At 35.9% G+C, this 19,012-nt stretch overlaps 1 protein-coding gene across 2 annotated transcripts in view; it reads left to right on the top strand.

Annotated features, from left to right (window-relative positions):
- Positions 1-3,889: 3,889 nt before the first annotated feature.
- Positions 3,890-19,012, top strand: part of PDE7B (phosphodiesterase 7B) — a 326,767-nt gene continuing 311,644 nt past the window's right edge. The window contains exon 1 of one of the 2 annotated variants that reach the window (XM_012474462.2): positions 3,890-4,178. In XM_012474462.2, coding sequence (XP_012329885.1) covers positions 4,158-4,178 — 21 coding nt within the window. In that variant the 5' untranslated portion in view covers positions 3,890-4,157. The remainder of the gene's footprint in view (positions 4,179-19,012) is intronic. The other variant, XM_012474460.2, reaches the window with a different exon arrangement.

Here is a 19,012-nt window from a genome sequence, read left to right as displayed (position 1 = left end):
GAGACCTCTTTCAGGTCCTTGCACACGGGCTTACAACTCAGAGCAGCATTGTGTGAATCCTTTTCAAACTTGGAATCTCTGACTTCTACGGCTGCATCTCTCTCCTGCTTCCAGCCAGAAAAATCTCTCTGCTTTTAAGGGCTCATGTGATTAGACTGGGCACACTCAGCTAATTCAGGATAAAATCTCCCTACTCTAAGATCCAGAACCTCAATTAAATCTGCAACATCCCTTTTGCCATACAATGTAACATGTCCCTCGGTTCCAGGAATTAGAGTGTGGACATATCTGGAGGGCGTGGAGCCTATCACACATTTGATTTGTGCCCTAGCAATAATTTCCCCTCTCTTCCACATCACTAACTGTTCCTCTCAACTGCATTTTTTTCCATCAGTGTACAACATGCTGATATTCCCTTCCAATTACTGCTCCATTTCTCTGCTCTCTTTGGGGCAAAACACCTTGAAAGAATTGCCTATATTCCATGTTCCCAATTTTTCTTTAATTTTTCTTAACCTCTCAACCTTTCTACTACACTCAACCTGCTTTTGTTAAAGGCACAAACAATTACACATTCTAAGTTTAAGGGTCAATTTTCAGTCTTCATCTAAGTGTCATTTTACACAGCTGATCACTGAAATACTTAATTTGCCTTCTAAGACACCATCCTCTCTTAGTTTTTCTTATACTTTCTGGAGGCTCCTTCTCAGTCTCCCTTGCTAGTCCTTCTTTATATTCTTGACAACATAATAATGGACTGCCTGAAGCTCTTCCATCTGCACTCATTCCCTTGGTAATCACATCTAGTTTCATGGCTTTAAGTATCACTTCCAAATGTGTATCTACAGCCCAGAACTGTCCCCTAAACTCCATGGAGTCAAATCTCCATGTAGATATCTTATAGGCAAGGTTAACATATTCAATATCAAACTTTTCATCTTCTCCACAAAGCCTGCTCCTCTCACCATCTCTTGGTCCATGCTAGCTCTGTTTTTCTACTTGATGGAACCCCAAATTTTGGAGATGCCATTGGCTCCTCTCATTAATCTCCCTCCTTTGTTCTTGGCACCCAATCCATTTAACAAGTCTTATTGTCCTTAACACCAACACATAATCAGAAGTAAACCACTTTTAGCCTCCTCCACCAAAGCATCATGGTAGACACCATTAGGATGTCTGGCTTGTTTTATTGCAATAGATCCTTTATTAGACTCTCTTCTCCCTTGACCTCCACATGACTGTCAGAGCGATCCTGTCAAAATGTAAGTCAGATTGCCTCATTCCTCTCCTTAAAGCCCTGTTTCATGCAGAGAGGAAGCCAAAGTCCTTACCATGACCTAGAAAACTCTCCGTGTCTCCTCTGCACCCACTACCATCTCCTACTACTTACCACCCAAATACTCCAGTCCCTAGAGCCTTGCACTTGATGTCCCCTTGCTTAAAATGCTCTCCCTATGCCTCTGTCATCATCTCCTCATTTGTGTCCAACATCACCTTTGCAGTGGCACCTTCTCTGCATCCTCGCTTTAAAACTGCAAGCCTCTATCTGACTAGTGACCCTTCCCTCTCCTATTTTTTTCTTCATAACGTTATTACCACCCAATATCCTATATAAATTTTTAATTTGTTGTTTATGGCCTTTTTCCTTTTAGAAGAATCTTAAGTTTTATGGGGTCAAAGAAAGATGTGTGGGAGGGTGTGTATGTGTAGTATGTTTTCACTGCTTTCTCCCCAGTACCTAGAACAGTGCCTGGTACAGAGTGCACAATGAAATATCTGTTGCTGTTCAGTGAAGGTCCAAAACTGTTCTTTATTTCATCTCGAAACCAGGCTTTTCTCCCAGGCTTCCCCACATCAGGAAATGGCAACTCTAGTCTAGTTTGCCCAAGCCAGCAACCTGGAAATTACTCTTGATTCCTCTCTCTTTCTCGTACTTCTCATCTTTTAATACTGCCAATGCTCTCTGCAAATACTCAGGCCCCTTTCCAGAATCCGGCCCTCCCACCTTCTCCACTGCTCTCACCCAGGTTCAAGCCAGATGCACTTTCACCTAGGTTAGCACGGTGGCCTCATTATCGGCCTCCCTGCTTCTACTCTTGCTCTCTAGAAGTCCATCTTCCACAGAGAAAAGAGAGAAATCTCTTCAGAATTCATGTTAAATCATAGCCATTCCTCAGCTCAAAACACTCTGATAGGGAGGTTTTCACCTTGGAATAAAATTTATGTCCTATGCATGGCCTGTAAGACATGTCCTGATCTTGTCCCAGACATACTTTCTTCAACTTATTTCTTTGCTTTGCTCGTTCTCTTCCAGCCACTCTATTTCCCTTCCTGTTCCTTGGATCTGCCAAACACCCACCTGTTGTGGGGCCTTTACATGGCTTCCTCTGTATGGAATGTACAGACACATATCTGCTATGTCCCATCATTCCGGCTTCTGGTCCAAGTTGCTTTATCAGAGGGCTGCCCTGATCATCTTGCCTAAAATAGCAGACACATACCACACACGCACACGCACGCACACACACCTCTTTCTCCTTACCTTATCTTATTTTGAAGCCCTTATTACTGCCTGACATTATATCTTTACTTATTTTTCTTTGCCAGTTTCCCTATTTCTCCAAAATGTAAATTCCATGGGAGAAAAGAACCATCTGTTTTGTTCACTGTTGTAGCTTCAACACCAAAGACAAACGCCAACAACTACAGGGTTACTTAACCCTACCTAGTGCCTAGGCTCTTAGGGATAAATAAATACCTTCTTTCTCAAAGAAGCGATGTTAGTATTTGAAAAAGGAATGTGGACTTCCTTTAGTGCGGTGCCCACCCCTAAAACAGTCTCTGCGTCGGAGCAATGGAGAAGTCTGATTGGCCTCCATGGGTTCCACCGCCCCTTGTGGTTCTGTTGTGGGAATGGGGCTGGGGGAAAAGTCCATGCAATCCATAGAGGAAGGGAAGTTCCGCTCCACACTGTAACCCACCCCTCACCCGCCCCTCAAAAAAATCTGTTAGCAGAATTCAGGATGGGTCGGGATGGGGAAAAGGAGGAGGATATGGGGGAGGCAGAAACAACAGATGGCAACCACGGAGATTTTTCCAGAGTGGGAAGAGTACCCAGGGATAAGCTGGGGTCCCTGGTAAGGGAAGTATCCCTAAATAACAGGACCTTCACACTCTTTGGGAAACAACATGCTGAGGCCCCAGGCACACCTGCATGGCATCACCATAGTCCTGCTTCTGGAATGACTCCTGCTGGCATGGCAGGAGGCATCTCCCTGGCAGGAACAAGCCTGAGGCTCCACCGCAGAAGCTGGAGGAAACGCAGGGACCCGTGGCACAAACTCATACAGGATTTCTGATATGGCTATCAAGATGAATTAACAATTCATTTTTAGGTAAGAGTAAAAATGAATTAGGTTGAAAAATAAGCAACAGCTGCCAAGTGGGCATGTGCACTTACACTCACAGAGGGAAAAAAATCTACATCTCGCTGGTACGATTTAGCTCAGGGTTTTATTTTTAATTTTTGTTTTGTTTTGCTTTTGTTTTTATACACCTCACCGCAAGGTATTTTAAATTCTTTAAATGTATTCCTGAATATAGAAAATGTTTCTTGGGTTCTCCCAAGAGTGGGGTGCCCAGGCTGACCACAGGCACACACACATTCTTCCCATAGTACAGTACTTTAAAATTAATAGCACATGCAGAGGAAAAACTAAACCCTTTGACGTCACTCTTGAAATGAGGAAACATAAACAGAAAAGGCTCCACTCCAGTAAGCTGCCAGAGTTGAAGCCGATTGGTCTCTGCTTTTCCTTGCCTGTGGCAACTGACAGCACCTCCCAGCCTAGCAGGCCGACGGCTGCTCACCCAGCCAGTCAGTGGTCTGGGCACTGCAGCAGGCTCGGCTCTGTCCCAGCACTTGTCTGGGAGAAAAGTGGTGTACTCGCTCTTTCTACCTTCCTTCTTTCTCGATCTCCTTGTGTGCTTTTGTGTTTATTTCTTTTTTTTTTTCTTTTTTTTTTTTTTTTTTACTTAATTATATTCCTAATCCTGGATGAAGTTGCTGGATTCTGCAGCACAAGTCTTCATGAACAAGCAGCACCGCTCAGAGATTTCACGGCATTCAAAGGTCACAGAACTGCCACTATGGTTAAATGTCTTGTTTAATGGTTGAGGTATGTACAAAAAATTTAAGCGGCAAGCTCAGTTTTCTTGAGAGAACAGAGTCACAGAGAGATGGCAGGATTTTTATTTAAAATGAACCTGTACATATATATATTTTTTGTCTGTGATTGTTACTACAGCAACCAGCTTTTGAATTTCCTTCCTTTTTCTAGGCGAACTGACTAAACATGATCACTTACCCTGAATTAACCATTTAAGGGCAACAGGGTTTCATTCCAACCAGTGTAATGAAACTCCGGCGTTTTCACTGCACTTTGAGCCCACACTGAGGTGGTCTTTTTAAAAAATGCACTATTTTTTCTCCAACATAGATCTTGGAGTTGGGTAATTTTTATTTTTGGTGGGATAGGATAGGAAAATGCTGGTAAAGGGATTGGTAAGGTTTGTGGAAGAGGGAAGAAGAAAATTATTTTTTTTCTTGAGTTTTTCATGTTGGTTGATAGCAGACTTCAAGATGAAAAAATTAGTAGCAAGAGGGGAAGAAGCTGGTTGTGAGATCGAAGGTAGAAAAAATCAATAGAAGATGTCCAAAAAATGAATTCTTAAGAAAAATTCTTCATCACCTTGTTGCATTTTTCAAAAAATGTTTTGGATTCACAAGTCCAGGAGAGATGCAGATACTAAGTTATATGACCAGAAATTTTGATATTATGATTTATAAAGGAAAATAAAACTTCTTTATTACCACTGCAAATTTGCTAATTATCTTTTCCTACAATAGTTGAAAGCGGAGTCAGATATTCAATTAGGGACTTAAGTGATTGAGCCTGGGGACTAATTAATCGTTTAGAAATTCTGTTCTTCATGTGCTCTAGCCAGAGTGACTATTGCAATGATAAGAGTAAACCTCTTTGCACCAGAAAGCAGGCATATGCATTAATATATAGTAAACACACTAAATGCTGCAGGAAGCTGGGCAATTCAACACAGGGCTAATGTTTCTTTCAATGGCACATTATTATGTGTTAAGGGGGGGGTCCCTGCTAAAAAGCATTCCTATCCAAAGAGTTTTTGTAACAGCAATTTAAGTAATATATGGTTACCATGGATTTCCCTATTACCCTTCTCAAAGTTATGCAATAGCCAATAAGACAGGATTATTTGAAATTATTACCCTGTTCCAGAATTTCTAACTGATTTTCTTAAAGTTTCTGTTTTCAACATTGAGAACCTGAAACCTTTAAAACTGGGTCACATTAGCAGTCATATTAAGCAAGATTTCAAACATGATTTCAAAGGGTTAACAAAATCAACTGCTTAAGATTGTAATGTACCAAGTTAAGAACTGCAAAAATATTAGCTCTGAAATGCAGAGGATGTGCCGTGAATGGACAATTGCTTTTCTGCAGCGCCTAGTGGGAAAACAAGGACTTTGTGTGTTGCAAACGCATAACTGCAGCTCCTCCATTTCCTCTGCTTTATCTTTTATTACTGGCTGGTGAAACAAAGACGGGTGTCAGGAGTTACGTCTTGATTGACATTTTCTCCAATAAAATGAAGTCACTTTTTGTTTCAAGTAGAAGCCCACAGTTAACTAGTTGCAACTCCAAAAACTGTATCTGCCTCGGAAGAATTTTTACCTGACACTGTAAGCTGTCTGATTTCAGAATGTACTCACTCACTTGAACAACACGTGACAAAATTAGTGGTGACTATATGTCAGCAAATTAGCTGGGAGAAAAAATTTTTTTTAATTAAGTTACTTAGGGCAAGGGTGGAAAAGTCTAAGATGTGTCAGGGACAGGCATTAATTTAGGGAAAATAATTACACTAGTGCATCTTTTAATGCTTTACACAGTGTTCAGCAGAAAGCTACTCGCTGTCAGTTCCCCATAAAAACCTAGTTAAAATGTTTGCCCAGAATTTACTACCTTTCATATATTGTAAATTATTTAAATAATTTTCAATCATGGCCTTTTCCAGTGTCTTTGAAAAGCACTTTTGGTGTCAGTCCAGCCTAAAATGTAACCTAAAAATCAAGTCAATGATACAGAGAAGGACATTTCAAACACTGACATGTTATTTTCAGCTAAAGGACATCTTAAATGCAAAAGTAAAATGACCAAGTTTCCTCAAAGTGGGAATGTACTACCTAGAAAATGCTTCTGCCTAGTAATTATTCTTCTGAAGTCTACCTTGTTGTTAGCCAGGCCCAAATCACAGAAAGAAGCTGTTTGTTGACTCACAGAAGGTAGTGTTGGAAGAAATTTATTAAGTGGTAAGGCAATCCCAAGCAATTCTAAAAGGGCTTTGTTTATATTTGAGAGAAGTGTCAAATTTAAGGATCAGAATAGACTTTGAAATATCTAAGTGTAGAATCTGAGAGGTATTCGAAGTGGTTTCCCTCACACTGTTGGGGTACATAATTGATTGGGGACTGTCTATATACAGAAATTCTTATCTAAATAATCTATCTTAATGATTCAGCTATGTATCCCCCAAAAATCTACAGCTAAGTATCTATCTCCCAGGGGCTACATTTGGCTCAGGAAGAAGGGACTTGGCATTTGGAAATGTAGGTCCATCTCACAGCACAGAGACCATCTCTAATCTCTGTTGGCGCCTCTTCATGGTGGCAGCCCCATTTCCCCTAAGAATGTACTTTGGGGAGCACTTCCATTGTCCACAGGAGAGTAGCTGTGGGATCAGCACCACTGGCTTCTACAAACATCCTCAGTGGCTCTAGGAATCCCACTTTGATTCATGAGATGGTGCCTACTTTATATATTAGCACTCTTTAAAGTGGTTTACATGCAAATTTGAAGAAGAGAAAGGGATTTATATAGAAACCCTAACTGACCGAATACCTATTATGTATCAGGCATTGTTAGAAATTTGAATACAGAGAGTGAAATATGTCAGAGTTCTTGTGTGTGGTCAAGGCACTTATACCTCCTACTTTCTCAAGAGTCATTTAAGTATCTAAATGATTTGATTTGTACTTAGTGATTTTTTTCATGGAGTGCACTAACAAGGGCGGTGAACAGAGGTAGTGAACCAAAGTGGACATCCTCATTCAGGCTGTAATGAGCTGAGTGACCCTGAGCCACTCACTTACTCTTGACCTCAGTTTCCTCAACTTGTAAGAGCAACTGGTCGTGCTGGGTTATCTCTCACATCCATTTTAGATCCAAGTTTTTATACTATTCTTATTCTCAAACTAGAATTTTTTAGCTCCATTTACATGTAAATATGAAAGTATCAAACCTTTATTCCAAAAATCATTACTACCTGTTTTCAGGATGTCAAGGGCTGTGTCTGTGAATAAGCAATGATTCCTACATGAGGAAATATATTCTGGTTGAGTATGAATATTTAAACAGATGAAGAGTCTGTACAAAGAAACGAAGGAACAAAAGGAGAATTTTGGGAGGGGAGGCGGTGATGGAAAACTGCAGAGGAGGCAGCTCTGTGCAATTTGGAATTTAAGAAAAAAATAAATCTTATATGTATTCAGATATTTTTATACGATGATCTATAATGTGATTAAGTACATTGTTAGTATTTTGGAAATCATGTGTTTGCAATGGTGTTCTTAAAAAGTAGAATGTTAAAGACAGCCAAAGTTTTCTTATAGGTTGATTCGGCTGCTGTGCAGGCCTGAGGTGGTGAATCAAATCAGTGCATTGACTTCGTTCTCCTCATTCCTTGAACTTAAAACCGTAGGAGTTATAGAAAGCTGGAGTCTTTAGAGAACACCATGGGCAGCTGAGATACACAAGCCAGGAAGGTTATAGCTGTGATGGTCTTGAACACTGGCACAGTGTGGTATCAACATGGTAGGAAATTCCCTTGGTATCTGGAAAGCTCTCATGGTGGCTTGGAACTTCCAGAGATTACTCATGGGAGTGAAGATACATTTCCTCAACTCTGGAGCCTCAGTTTCCTCATCTTTAAAATAAGGCTGTTGGGTGCCCTTTTCCTTTCCAAATTCTGTGATTTAACCTGACAAAATTAACACTGAATCATTAGCACGTGTTTACTTTTATTTTTCCACCTCTCCCATTCCTTATTTCCACTGCATCTCTGTGTAGTTTGCCTTTACTCAGTTGTCCAAATTTACATAATTTTACCTCCAAGATAATCTCATTGCCAAGGAAAAATAAAAACAAAACAAGAACTTGGCTTTGAGAATTTCTCCCCGGGAAGACTATCACTCCCTTGAGACAGTCGCCTCTCCCTGCTCTGTTTCTCTTGTATCAGGTTGATGTGCCCCTCCGTGGCTGTGACACTCCTATTGTGAAAATTGTAACTAGGAACTTCAATGTTAAAAGACAAATGTCTTTTTCCTAAATGCCAATCACTGTCCTGGATTTTCAATATTGCTTCATTTAATATCCTCTCAACTCTAATTCTGATTTTTTTAGAGAATAAATGAAAACCTGTTGATAACTAAGTTGGGGAAACCTTCAGAAGAAATATTTGGTGAATTGATTGTCCAGAGTGTCTGCTCTGAGACCTTGCCCACCCCCTACAGGGTTGCTGCTTCATACTAGTCGTGGGATTTGATGCAATTCAGTCACCTTCATAGAGACATTTCTGGGATTCTGTGTGGCTCAGAGCATTCTAGTTGGTGTCTCCTCTGAGTGAGAGTTCACATTTAACACCTCAAGCATGGAAAATAGGGAGCTGGTTTGGTAGTTTTAGATAAAAATAACATAACAGAAAACACACAGAAATCTGTTAAGCAATATACAATTCTTAATACTGTATAAATATCTCAATATTTTCAAACCTTAAATCCTTTCATGAATGCTTTATATATTTATCTGTATACAGTATAGAAGTATGAAAATAATAGCCACAGTCAATATACCAGTAAAGAAACTTTGTTATACATTTAAAGTTTCTTCCTTTCTGTCCTCCCTCCCTTCTTTCCTTCTGCCCTCTCTTGCCTGCCTGCCCACTCGCCCTCCTTCCCTCCCTCCCCTCCCTATCCCTCTCTCCCTCCCCCTCCCTCCCCTCCCCTCCCCATCCCTCTCTCCCTCCCCCTTCCCTCCCCTCCCCTCCTCCTCCCCTCCCCTCCCCTTCCTTTCTTCCTTCCTTCCTTTTCATTCTCCCTCCTGCCCTTCCTCCCTCCCTTTTTTTCTTTCTTGAATCTGTTAGGGGAGGAAGGGAAAAATAAAGATTGGTAATGAGGTTTTGAAGAGTTTTCCTTGCGTAAAATTTGAAGTAATATTTACTTTTTTTCCCTATATATAATTTTTCATTAAAATTCCTGCTCAGGTTTTTTCTTAATACCTTCTGTGTTCTACATAGTCACAATTCACATATAAATAGGAAGTATATAAAATACCCTTTCTACAAGATGGTAATTATTCCCACTGCTTCAGACATGCACAAAAAAGGATTGTGTTCAAAAATGAAGTCTGTACATAACTTAAATAATCTCTAAGAATCTTCTTTTGCTCTGGCATGGGGATAGGGTCCAGGACTGGCCCGGTGTGAGGAGTATGTTTCCATAGGTCCAGGTATAGACATGGAAAGGCTACCATATGCCTGGGTTGGTCAAAACTTGATACCTGAAGATACCAAATGGTCAATGTTTTACTTTCTCTTTGACTCTAGCAAATCTTTGTCAATAAACATATAGAATTGTTTATTTTTGCATTGTTTGTAACCTTAAAAAAAATCAGAAACTACTTGAACCCAATAATAAGTGAATTACTGAACAATTATTGTAAAATCATATAATAGAACACCATATAGTCATTTAAAAGAAAGAAGAAGCTCTACATGAAAAAATCTGGAATGATTTTTCAAATGTATTAAGCGGGGGGCGGGGGGAGCTACATTAACATTTTTATGAATACATATACACAGATGTAGTTATTGAAAATTTCTGGAAATTCAAATAAAAAACTTAACAACAATGCCTCTGGATAGAGAACTTAGGGTATGGGATAGAAACAAGGCTTACTTTTCTTGTATACACTTTACAGTTGTTCAACTTTCCCCCCATAAATGTATTACATTTACGATTGGAAAAAGTTACTGACATTTATTTATCTTGTGATATTTTAAATTGACCAGAAAAAAATAGAAGGTAAAAGAAGAAAGAATTCTGTTTTATTTTTTTCATTTTAATTTTATTACTTCTTTTGGTTTTTGAGACAGAGTCTCGCTCTGTTGCTCGGAGTGGAGTGCAGTGGCGTGATCTTGGTTCACTGCAACCTCCACCTCCCAGATTCAAGTGATTCTCCTGCCTCAGCCTCCCGAATAGCTGGGATTACGGGCATGCTCCAGCACACCTGGCTAGTTTTTGTATTTTTAGTGGAGACGGGGTTTCACCATGTTGGCCAGACTGGTCTCGAACTCCTGACCTCAAGTGATCTACCCGCCTTGGCCTCCCAAAGTGCTGAGATTACTGGTGTAAGCCACTGCGTCCAGCCTGAGTTCTGTTTTGTTTTAACATTTCTTCATTCATTTCTTCCTTTGACCCTTGCTAAATTTCTCCTGTGTACCTTTGACATGGCTAGAGAGCAGAGAGCTCCCTGGAAGTAAGAGTCCTGGAAGCCAGAAGATACGGAGCCCATCATTCTTGTTTGAGTAACTTTGGGCCAATCAGCCCTCTGGGCACCAGTTTTCTCATGTATAAAATGAGGGGCTTAGTCAAGCTCAAAGTTTCTTCAAGTTGGTATGTGTCTAAGAAAATTTGGCTTGTTACATGCCCAATTATTTGAGATCCTTTCCATAAGCTGAATATACATATTTTATGGTACATATTTTGCTGGTTTGAACATTTTGACTAATTTTGTTTAGAATTGGTCAGTTCAGTTTAATTTTTCAAATTAACTACACAAGCAAAATTTGTATTTATTCAAACAGTGTTTTAGGAAATCACACATCATAGACTTTTAAAATAAAATTATACTGTAATATCAGTTATTCATAAAACAGAAGAAAACATATTAAGATGTACAGCTTGTGCAGTTATGCAAGCAACTAATGCTTCTTCCTTTTGGATATGATTTATACATTTCTTGGTTCTCCAGGAGGGGAAAAAAAAAGACCTTCATTTCCCTTTCTCATTATGCCACTTGCCAGCTGGGTCCAGTCAGATGAAAGAACTCAGTCATTCACAAAAGTGTAGAAAGCATTCTTGTAAAAGGAGATGCTGCAGTAATACAGAAGTCTAAAGAATGCCTTGATTTAGAAAAGGTCACTAAATCTAAGAAAAAAGTTATTTTCTACGTGATAGAAATATAGTGTGTTTCCATGTCCTTAAGATGAGTGTTCATGCTTTTCCAATTAAATAAAAACCTAATTTCAATTGGGTTTTTAGCTTCATTTGGAAAAATGTAGGTATTGGTTATTTTCCATATTTAGTAGTTTTTATTTTCTGTTTTCCTAGATCTTCATTATTGTGTTTGGGGTAAAAAGTAATTAAGTTAAAATAATACGAAAAGAATAAACATAAAACAGGAATTTGTGTGATGGCAGTTTGGAATAACAAAACTAACATTCTAAACTTTTCTCTATTAATCTTTTCTCTATTAAACTTTTTTAATTATTAAAAATCACTATTAGAAATATAGTTCAATATCTTATAAATAAAATAATTAAGAAATATCATTTTCTTTTTCATTGAATATGTTGCCCCTAAGTGCCCATGTGTGGGTGCATGACAGAGAGAGGCCCTTCTTAAACTTGACAAAATGCATATAAAAGCTTTGTATATAGTATTAATACCAAAAAATTAAAACATTGAGTTGGAGAACATAGCCTATTTAAAATATATTGTCTCCTTAAATGTAAATCTTTAGAAACCAAATGATCAAATACATCTATTGGATTAAATGGCAATAATGAGTAATAAAATTTAATATGCTTATTTTGGGTGAAAGGAGAAAAGGAAAAGCAGGAAAAAAAAAAAGGATTCAGTTTTTTTCAAGGAGCATTGAACTTGTAACCTAAAGCCCTCAGTTCAAGTTCCAGATGCTAAGAATGATACTGTTGGCAAGTTATTTAACATTTTTAGATTTCAGGTATCTATAATGTATATTTAAACCTTTTGGTTCTAGAATTTCTGGCTTTCCTATCTAAGTAGTTATTCAGTTCATAACATAAATGTCCTGTGACTTTCTAGAACATTCCTCTTAGATGGGGATTTGTTATGCCCACTTTAAAAGCAAGGAAATTGAGACTCAAATAAATTGCAGCTAAAAGTTGAAATTCAACCTCAGCTTTTTGCTGGCAGTTTTTAATGGTTTTTATATGCTTAAAATTCATCCTTTATCATTTTAAGAATGAGTTAGAAGACACTTTAAAAATACACAAAACATAAAAATATCTGTTTTGAAAATGTTAATCTACCCACTATATTTTTATACAGAAAGTTCAAATATATAGAAAAAAAACATGATTTCATTTTAAATGCAGTCACAATGTATTAATCTGAGACTTTAAGCTTCCGATGTTTTGCTCTGAGAGGCAGTAGAGTGCATTGATCAACAGTGCATATTTTGGTGACATTATATAGCGACATAATCTGGTGACATAATATGGTTCATTTATTAGCTCTGTGACCGTGAAGAAGTTACTTAATCTCTCTAGGCCTTGCTCTACTTATTTGTTAGACGAAGGTGTTTCTAATATCTGCTTCATATGATTCTTGAAAGAATGGAATGACTTTATTTGTAAAGTGCTTAGAACAGAGTATGGAGGAGTATAACATCATGTGAGTGTATCAAGTGGTATTATTTGCTTTTGAGTTTTAGAAATTTTTCATGGAGTTGTAATTTTGTTGACAGTGCTGTTGGTGTTTAAACATTTAAGAGAAATCTTGTTTTAATTTTTTTTTTACTTAAACTATAGCACACATAACAGAAAATTATCTAACATATAATTATTCACCCTTGAACCCCTACATAGAAGTTACTCAAATCAAGAGAAAAGAAATAGAATATTATTACATGTTTGGCACCTGAGGAAACCCATCATGCCTCTTCCATTCTTTCATTCATTCAGTGTTACATCTTAAGATTAGATAGATTGTTGCCTATCACTGTATCTTGTTCATTTTCATTGTTGCACTCTGTTTCATTTTCCGAATATACCATATTTACTGTTCTGTAGAAAATATTTTAATTGTATCCAGTTTTTAACATGAATAATGCCAGCATAAGTATTCATGGACCTGTCTTTTGGCGCACATGTACAGGCATATCTGTTGAAGGTATACCTAGGAATAAAGTTGCTGGGCCACAGGGGAATGTTTATGTCCAAATTTGGTGAAAAGAAAAAAATTCAAAATTGCTCAAAGTGGTTAAAATAATTTACACTCCCACCAACAATATATGTTCAGCTACTCTACTTCCTCACTGATCTTACATATTACCATTTTGGGTAGGTGTATAGTGGTAACCTAACTTGCCTTTAATTTTCACTTCCCTGATTACTAATGGTTTGAGCAACTTTTCACATGTATATTGGCCATGTAAATATCTTTTTTGTCAAGTCTCTGTTCAAGTTATTTTGTATATTAATTTATAGGATATTATATATACTTATATATAGTATATATATATTTGATACTTTTGATTGTTATATATGTTACAAACATTTTTTTCCATTGGTAAAATCCCATGTTTTATTCTTCTTTGAGATTGTTTTTATCATTTTTGATTCTTTACATTTTTGTAAAAATTTTAGAATTAACTTTAGATTCTTCCCTAAGACAAAACACTGTTGGGATATCGATCAATTTGGGAAATTTGACATCTTTTCTGAGTCTTTCAAATCATAAACATAATGTATCCTTCTATTTATTTAGGTCTTTGTTAATTTCTGTCAGTAATATCTTCGGGCTGATTTGTGGTCATTTTACACATTCTTTGCTAGACATATTACTAGGCACTTACTATTTTGATGGTATTTCAACTGGCATCTCTTCAATTTCTATTTTAGTTTTTTGTTACTGATACATAGAAAAACAATTAATTTTTGTATATCAGTTAGCTATCAGCAACTTTGCAAAACTCACAAATTCCAATTCATTATCTATAGATTATTTTGCTTTTCCATATAGGTAATTAGAACATCCAAGAATACTAATGGTCATTGATCTTCCTTTTTAATACTGCTAACTTTGTTTTATTGTACTGGATAGGATATTCAGCATATTGTTGAAAGGGTAGTTGTGGCAACATTATCTTGTTTCCAGTCTCAGAAGGAAAGCTTTCAACTTTCTCCCACTAAGTTTGATATTTTCTATAACATTTGAAAGTTTCCTTTTATCCCTAGTTTGCTAAGCATTTAACTTATTAAATGTTCTTTAAAATAGTTGTCATATGATTTTTTCCCTTTTATTCTATTTATAGTAGGCACTTAATTTTATAATTTCAAATCAAATCCTAGAATGAATCTAACTTGGTCATGATATGTTATGCTCATTTTCAAAATCCCACATTACTGTGTTTCTGAATTGCTAATAATTTTTAGGATTTGAAACTATGTTGATGAAAACCATTAACCTAAAATTATTCTTTTTGGTTATGATCTTATCAAGGTTCCTTGACTTTATTAAATTACTTAGGAAATATTACCCTTGTAAAAATGTTCTGGGAGGGTTTTTGTAAGTTTTTAATTTTTTTCCTCAAATATTTGATAGAAATTGCAAATAAGTTCATCTGGGTCTGAAATATTTTGTGGGCAAGTTTTTAGCTACAGTTTTAATTCGACTTATTTTTAAGGGCTATTCAGACTTTCTATTTTCATTGTCAGTTTTAGTAATTTGTCAAGGATTTGTTGTTGATTTTTTTCAGTCTTCTTTTTGAATATATACATTTAAAGGAGTAAATTTATTTTTCACAGTTTTAGCTGTCTCCCCTAGGTTTTAAAATTTAGTGTTTCTATTATCAGTTAATTCAAGACAAAATTTCAACTATAATTTGATTTGGACCCATAAGTTATTTAGAAGTACATTTATTAATTTGCAAACAAATTGGGAAGTTCTAGTTGTCTTTTTGTCTTTGTTTCCTAGTATAATTCTACTGTGCTTACAAGTCACACTGTATACTATTAAGATCTTTGAATTTTTTGAAACTTGAATGTATAATCAAATATATAGTCAGCTTTTTTAAACATATTACATGTGCTTGAAATAAATGTGTTCTGCAATTGTTAGGTATAGTGCTCTATAGATATCAATTATAAGATTTAGTCATCATATCATTGAAACATTTTGTAGCTTTACTGATTTTCTTCGCTTCTATTAATTACTGAAAGACGTATATTAAAACAAACTTCATGATTGAAAATTATTTTCCTTTATTTTGCCATCATGTGCTTATATATTATGTTCAGCAATGTAAAATTGGCACTTTTTTAGATCAAGGTTGAATATCAGCAATTTTATAAAATTTAAACTAGTATTTTCATACTGTGCTGTTGTATCCTACCTTCACAGTAGGAGAAATACTGGGTTCTTGGGGAGCCAAAAACCTTTAGACATCATAATGGTTTGTGACCTCCTAAAAACATTCAGCACATAAACAGATATTCAGTCAATTTGGCACTGAAATTTCCTTGACTAGGGGGAGTGTGATTAGGGAAAGAAATATCTAAAATGGCTCCATAAGGGAACAGGATGATAATGGAAAAAAGGTCGAGAATTCCTTATAAACAAATTTAGAACTGTTATAAATTGCTGGTGAATTGAAATTTTATCATAATAAAACATCCCTTCAATTTTTTTTGCCTTCAATTCTCCTTGGGCTGATACTAAACTCTGTAAAACTAGCTCTCCATTGCTTAGTGGTTGCATGGCTTTTCCATTTTTATTCTTTTAGTTTTAAATTTTCTATATGTTTATGTTTTAGGTGTGTCTCTTGACAAGCAGAAAATAAGTAAATTTCATTTTATCATTCAGTCTAGTATTCAGTCTGACTATATTTGCCTTTTCAGTGAGTATTTGATCCTTTTATAATTGATGTAAGCAGTAATATATTTGGGTTCAAATATGCTGACTTACTATATACAATTTTTTTATTCTTCTTCTCAATTTTTCTCTCCTCACTTTCCTAATTATGAATTAAGTATGTTTGTAATTGCACTGCCCCCTTTCCATTAGCTTTAGCTTATTATTTTTACATTATTTTACATTGTTTTACCGGTGACTATTGTGGGTACATGGTGCATCTATGGCCTAAAACAAGCATAATGCATGTTAGTACTTTTATTCCTTTGTGGCAAATTTGAGAACCTTGGAATGCCTCAACTACTTTTGTATACCTCCTAAATTATCTGCTATTGTTAGGTATTTAACTTTATATAATGTAAATCTTTGAATAATTATATATATATATATATATTTTTATGATTACATATCTTCTTCATTCTTTCCTGCATCTCTGAGATTACATATAGGATTTCCTTTTGTGCAGTGATGATGATGTTCAGATTTTGGTTTTGTATGAAATGGCTTTATTTTACCTTTATTTCTAATGTGCACTTTTGCTGGTAATAAAATTATAGATTGTAATTCCCCTCCTTCTTACTTTAAAATATTATTGTATTGTCTCATCACTTTTATTGTTTCTTTGATAAGTCAGAAAATAGTCTTTTAAAAGCAATCTGTCCTTTCCCTCTGACTGTTTGTAGCACTTTATTTTCATGTTTGTTTTCTTGTTTTACCTTGATTACTTAGGTATGATTTTCTTTGCATTTATCCCAGTTAGGGCTTGTATGGTTTCTTAAGTGTGTGTCTTGATATTTTTCAACAATTTTGGAAAATGTTCATTAATTCTCTTAAAATATTGCTTCTGCTCCATTCTCTCTAGCCTTTCTTAATGGGGCTTAAGTTACATGGATGTTCAAGTTTTGAATGTTCCTACTCCCATTACTTACCTTCAATCTCTTTGTTCTTCATTTTGAACATTTTCTTTAGACCAGTATTTTTATTTCCCTAAGTCTTTCTTCATCTGTATCTAATCTCATTCAACCCATAAAGCAATTTCTTATTAAGTTATGATATTTTTCAGTTTTAAAATTTAGGAATTTTTGGTCATTTCTAGCTTTCTGTCAGAATTCTCAATCTTGTCTCTCATATCCTTAAACATATTCTCCAAATCATTTTAAAACTTTTATCGTTTTATTTAGATCTCTTGAATGTTTATAGCTATTGTCTGCTGCTGCTCCTTGTTGAATGAGATTGGCTTGGCTTTCATATACCTGGTTATTTTTGATGAAGCACTAGGGGTGTGTGTGTGTGTGTGTGTGTGTGTGTGTGTGTGTGTGTGTGTGTGTGTCTGTGTAGAGAGGGAGAGAGAAACAGAAATTACTTAAGGCCTAGTGTGATGTTCTCTCTCTCTAGATATGATCTACATTTGCTTCAGCAGTTACCAGTGATATTAACAGTCTTGTCTTAATCTGATTTCAAAAGCATTACAATCTCATCAGAGTAATAACTTTATTTTATATTGTTACTTGCCGGTAGTACTTTGACAAACTATCAATTTGAGGTTGCTAATACACTAGGAAGATCTTAGATCAAAGAACTACTTGTTACAGTCTCTGCCTTTCATTGATACCTCACATTTTCCATCAAGGCTATCTGGCAAAATACATTATTGAGCTCCTGATTTATGGCTTTCATGCATGGAAGTTAGTGTTTTCTTATATAGTTGCCAATATATAGCTAAAATGAGCTCATAGCAACTTTCTTCATTATCCAAATTGTTTCACAGTTTACAGTTCTATACAAGCTAATTTAATGTCTCAAATGAAAATGATAGTGCATACATGTTGTAAACACATAAAAGATTAATCCCAGTACACTAGCCATGTCCTGTGGAAATAGCAAATAAATTATTTAGATGATTGCAAATAAAATAAACCCTAGAGTAAACTTAGCTATGCTACAGTAAAATTCTGGTCTAGTTATATAAAACCAGGTCTTAGGTGTTCTGTATTTATCTATTGCCTCTGGCAGTTTGTCGGCTTTTCTTGGGTGCCTGTGTTTTCCTAATATTTTATGCGGATTTTTCCTGTGTGGGGGATCTTTTGAGCACAGGTGAACTTGAAGTTATAGCTAATAAATGTAAAATATGCTAAGTCCTTAGCCTAGAGTCCAATCATTAATAATTTATGAGCAATTTATAAGTAACTTGAAAGCATATGTATATAAAAGAGAACAGTTTTAAAACTGTGTTTGTTATAACTTTTCCAATAGGACAAATTTTCTTATAAACAGATATATATATTTCTAGTTTTTGTAACATTAAGTAGTCTTTTTTCTTCCTTTTCAAGATAGAAATTAGAAATTTAAAATTTTTAAGAGAATCAATGTCCAACAACTTTAATGTATGTTACTAAATGTATGCTAAAACATTACATTGAGAACAAGTTAATATATGGTAAGGTTAAAAAAATTTTTTTTAACTTTTAACTTCAGAGGTACATGTACAGGATGTGCAGGTTTGTTATATAGGTAAACGTGTGTCATGGGGATTTGTTGTACAGATTGTTTCATCACCCAAGTGTTAAGCCTAGAGCCTATTATTTTCCTGATCCTCTCTCTCCTCTCACCCTCCACCCTTCAGTAGGCCCCAGTGTGCGTTGTTCCCCTCTTAAATGATACGTTTTATGAAATGTTACTATTCTCCATTGATAATGTTATACCTTACAGGTAACAGTAGAAGCTAAGGAACGTGACTTATTATTTAAGCAAAAGGACTAAGTACATTTTTATGTGTTACTCCATGATTTTTTTTAACTGAGAAAATATTTTTAACTTTGGCATCTTATAAAGTAATAACAAAGAGTACTTACAAACTGGAGCTTCAGAAGTAGATGATAGCACTAATAAACAGTTTTTAATTGC

Source organism: Aotus nancymaae, unplaced genomic scaffold, assembly GCF_030222135.1.
Source record: "Aotus nancymaae isolate 86718 unplaced genomic scaffold, 86718_ANA_hifiasm-v0.15.2.pri h1tg000040l, whole genome shotgun sequence".
Classification (NCBI taxonomy): Eukaryota; Metazoa; Chordata; class Mammalia; order Primates; family Aotidae; genus Aotus; species Aotus nancymaae.
This window is presented reverse-complemented; position numbering and strand designations above follow the sequence as displayed.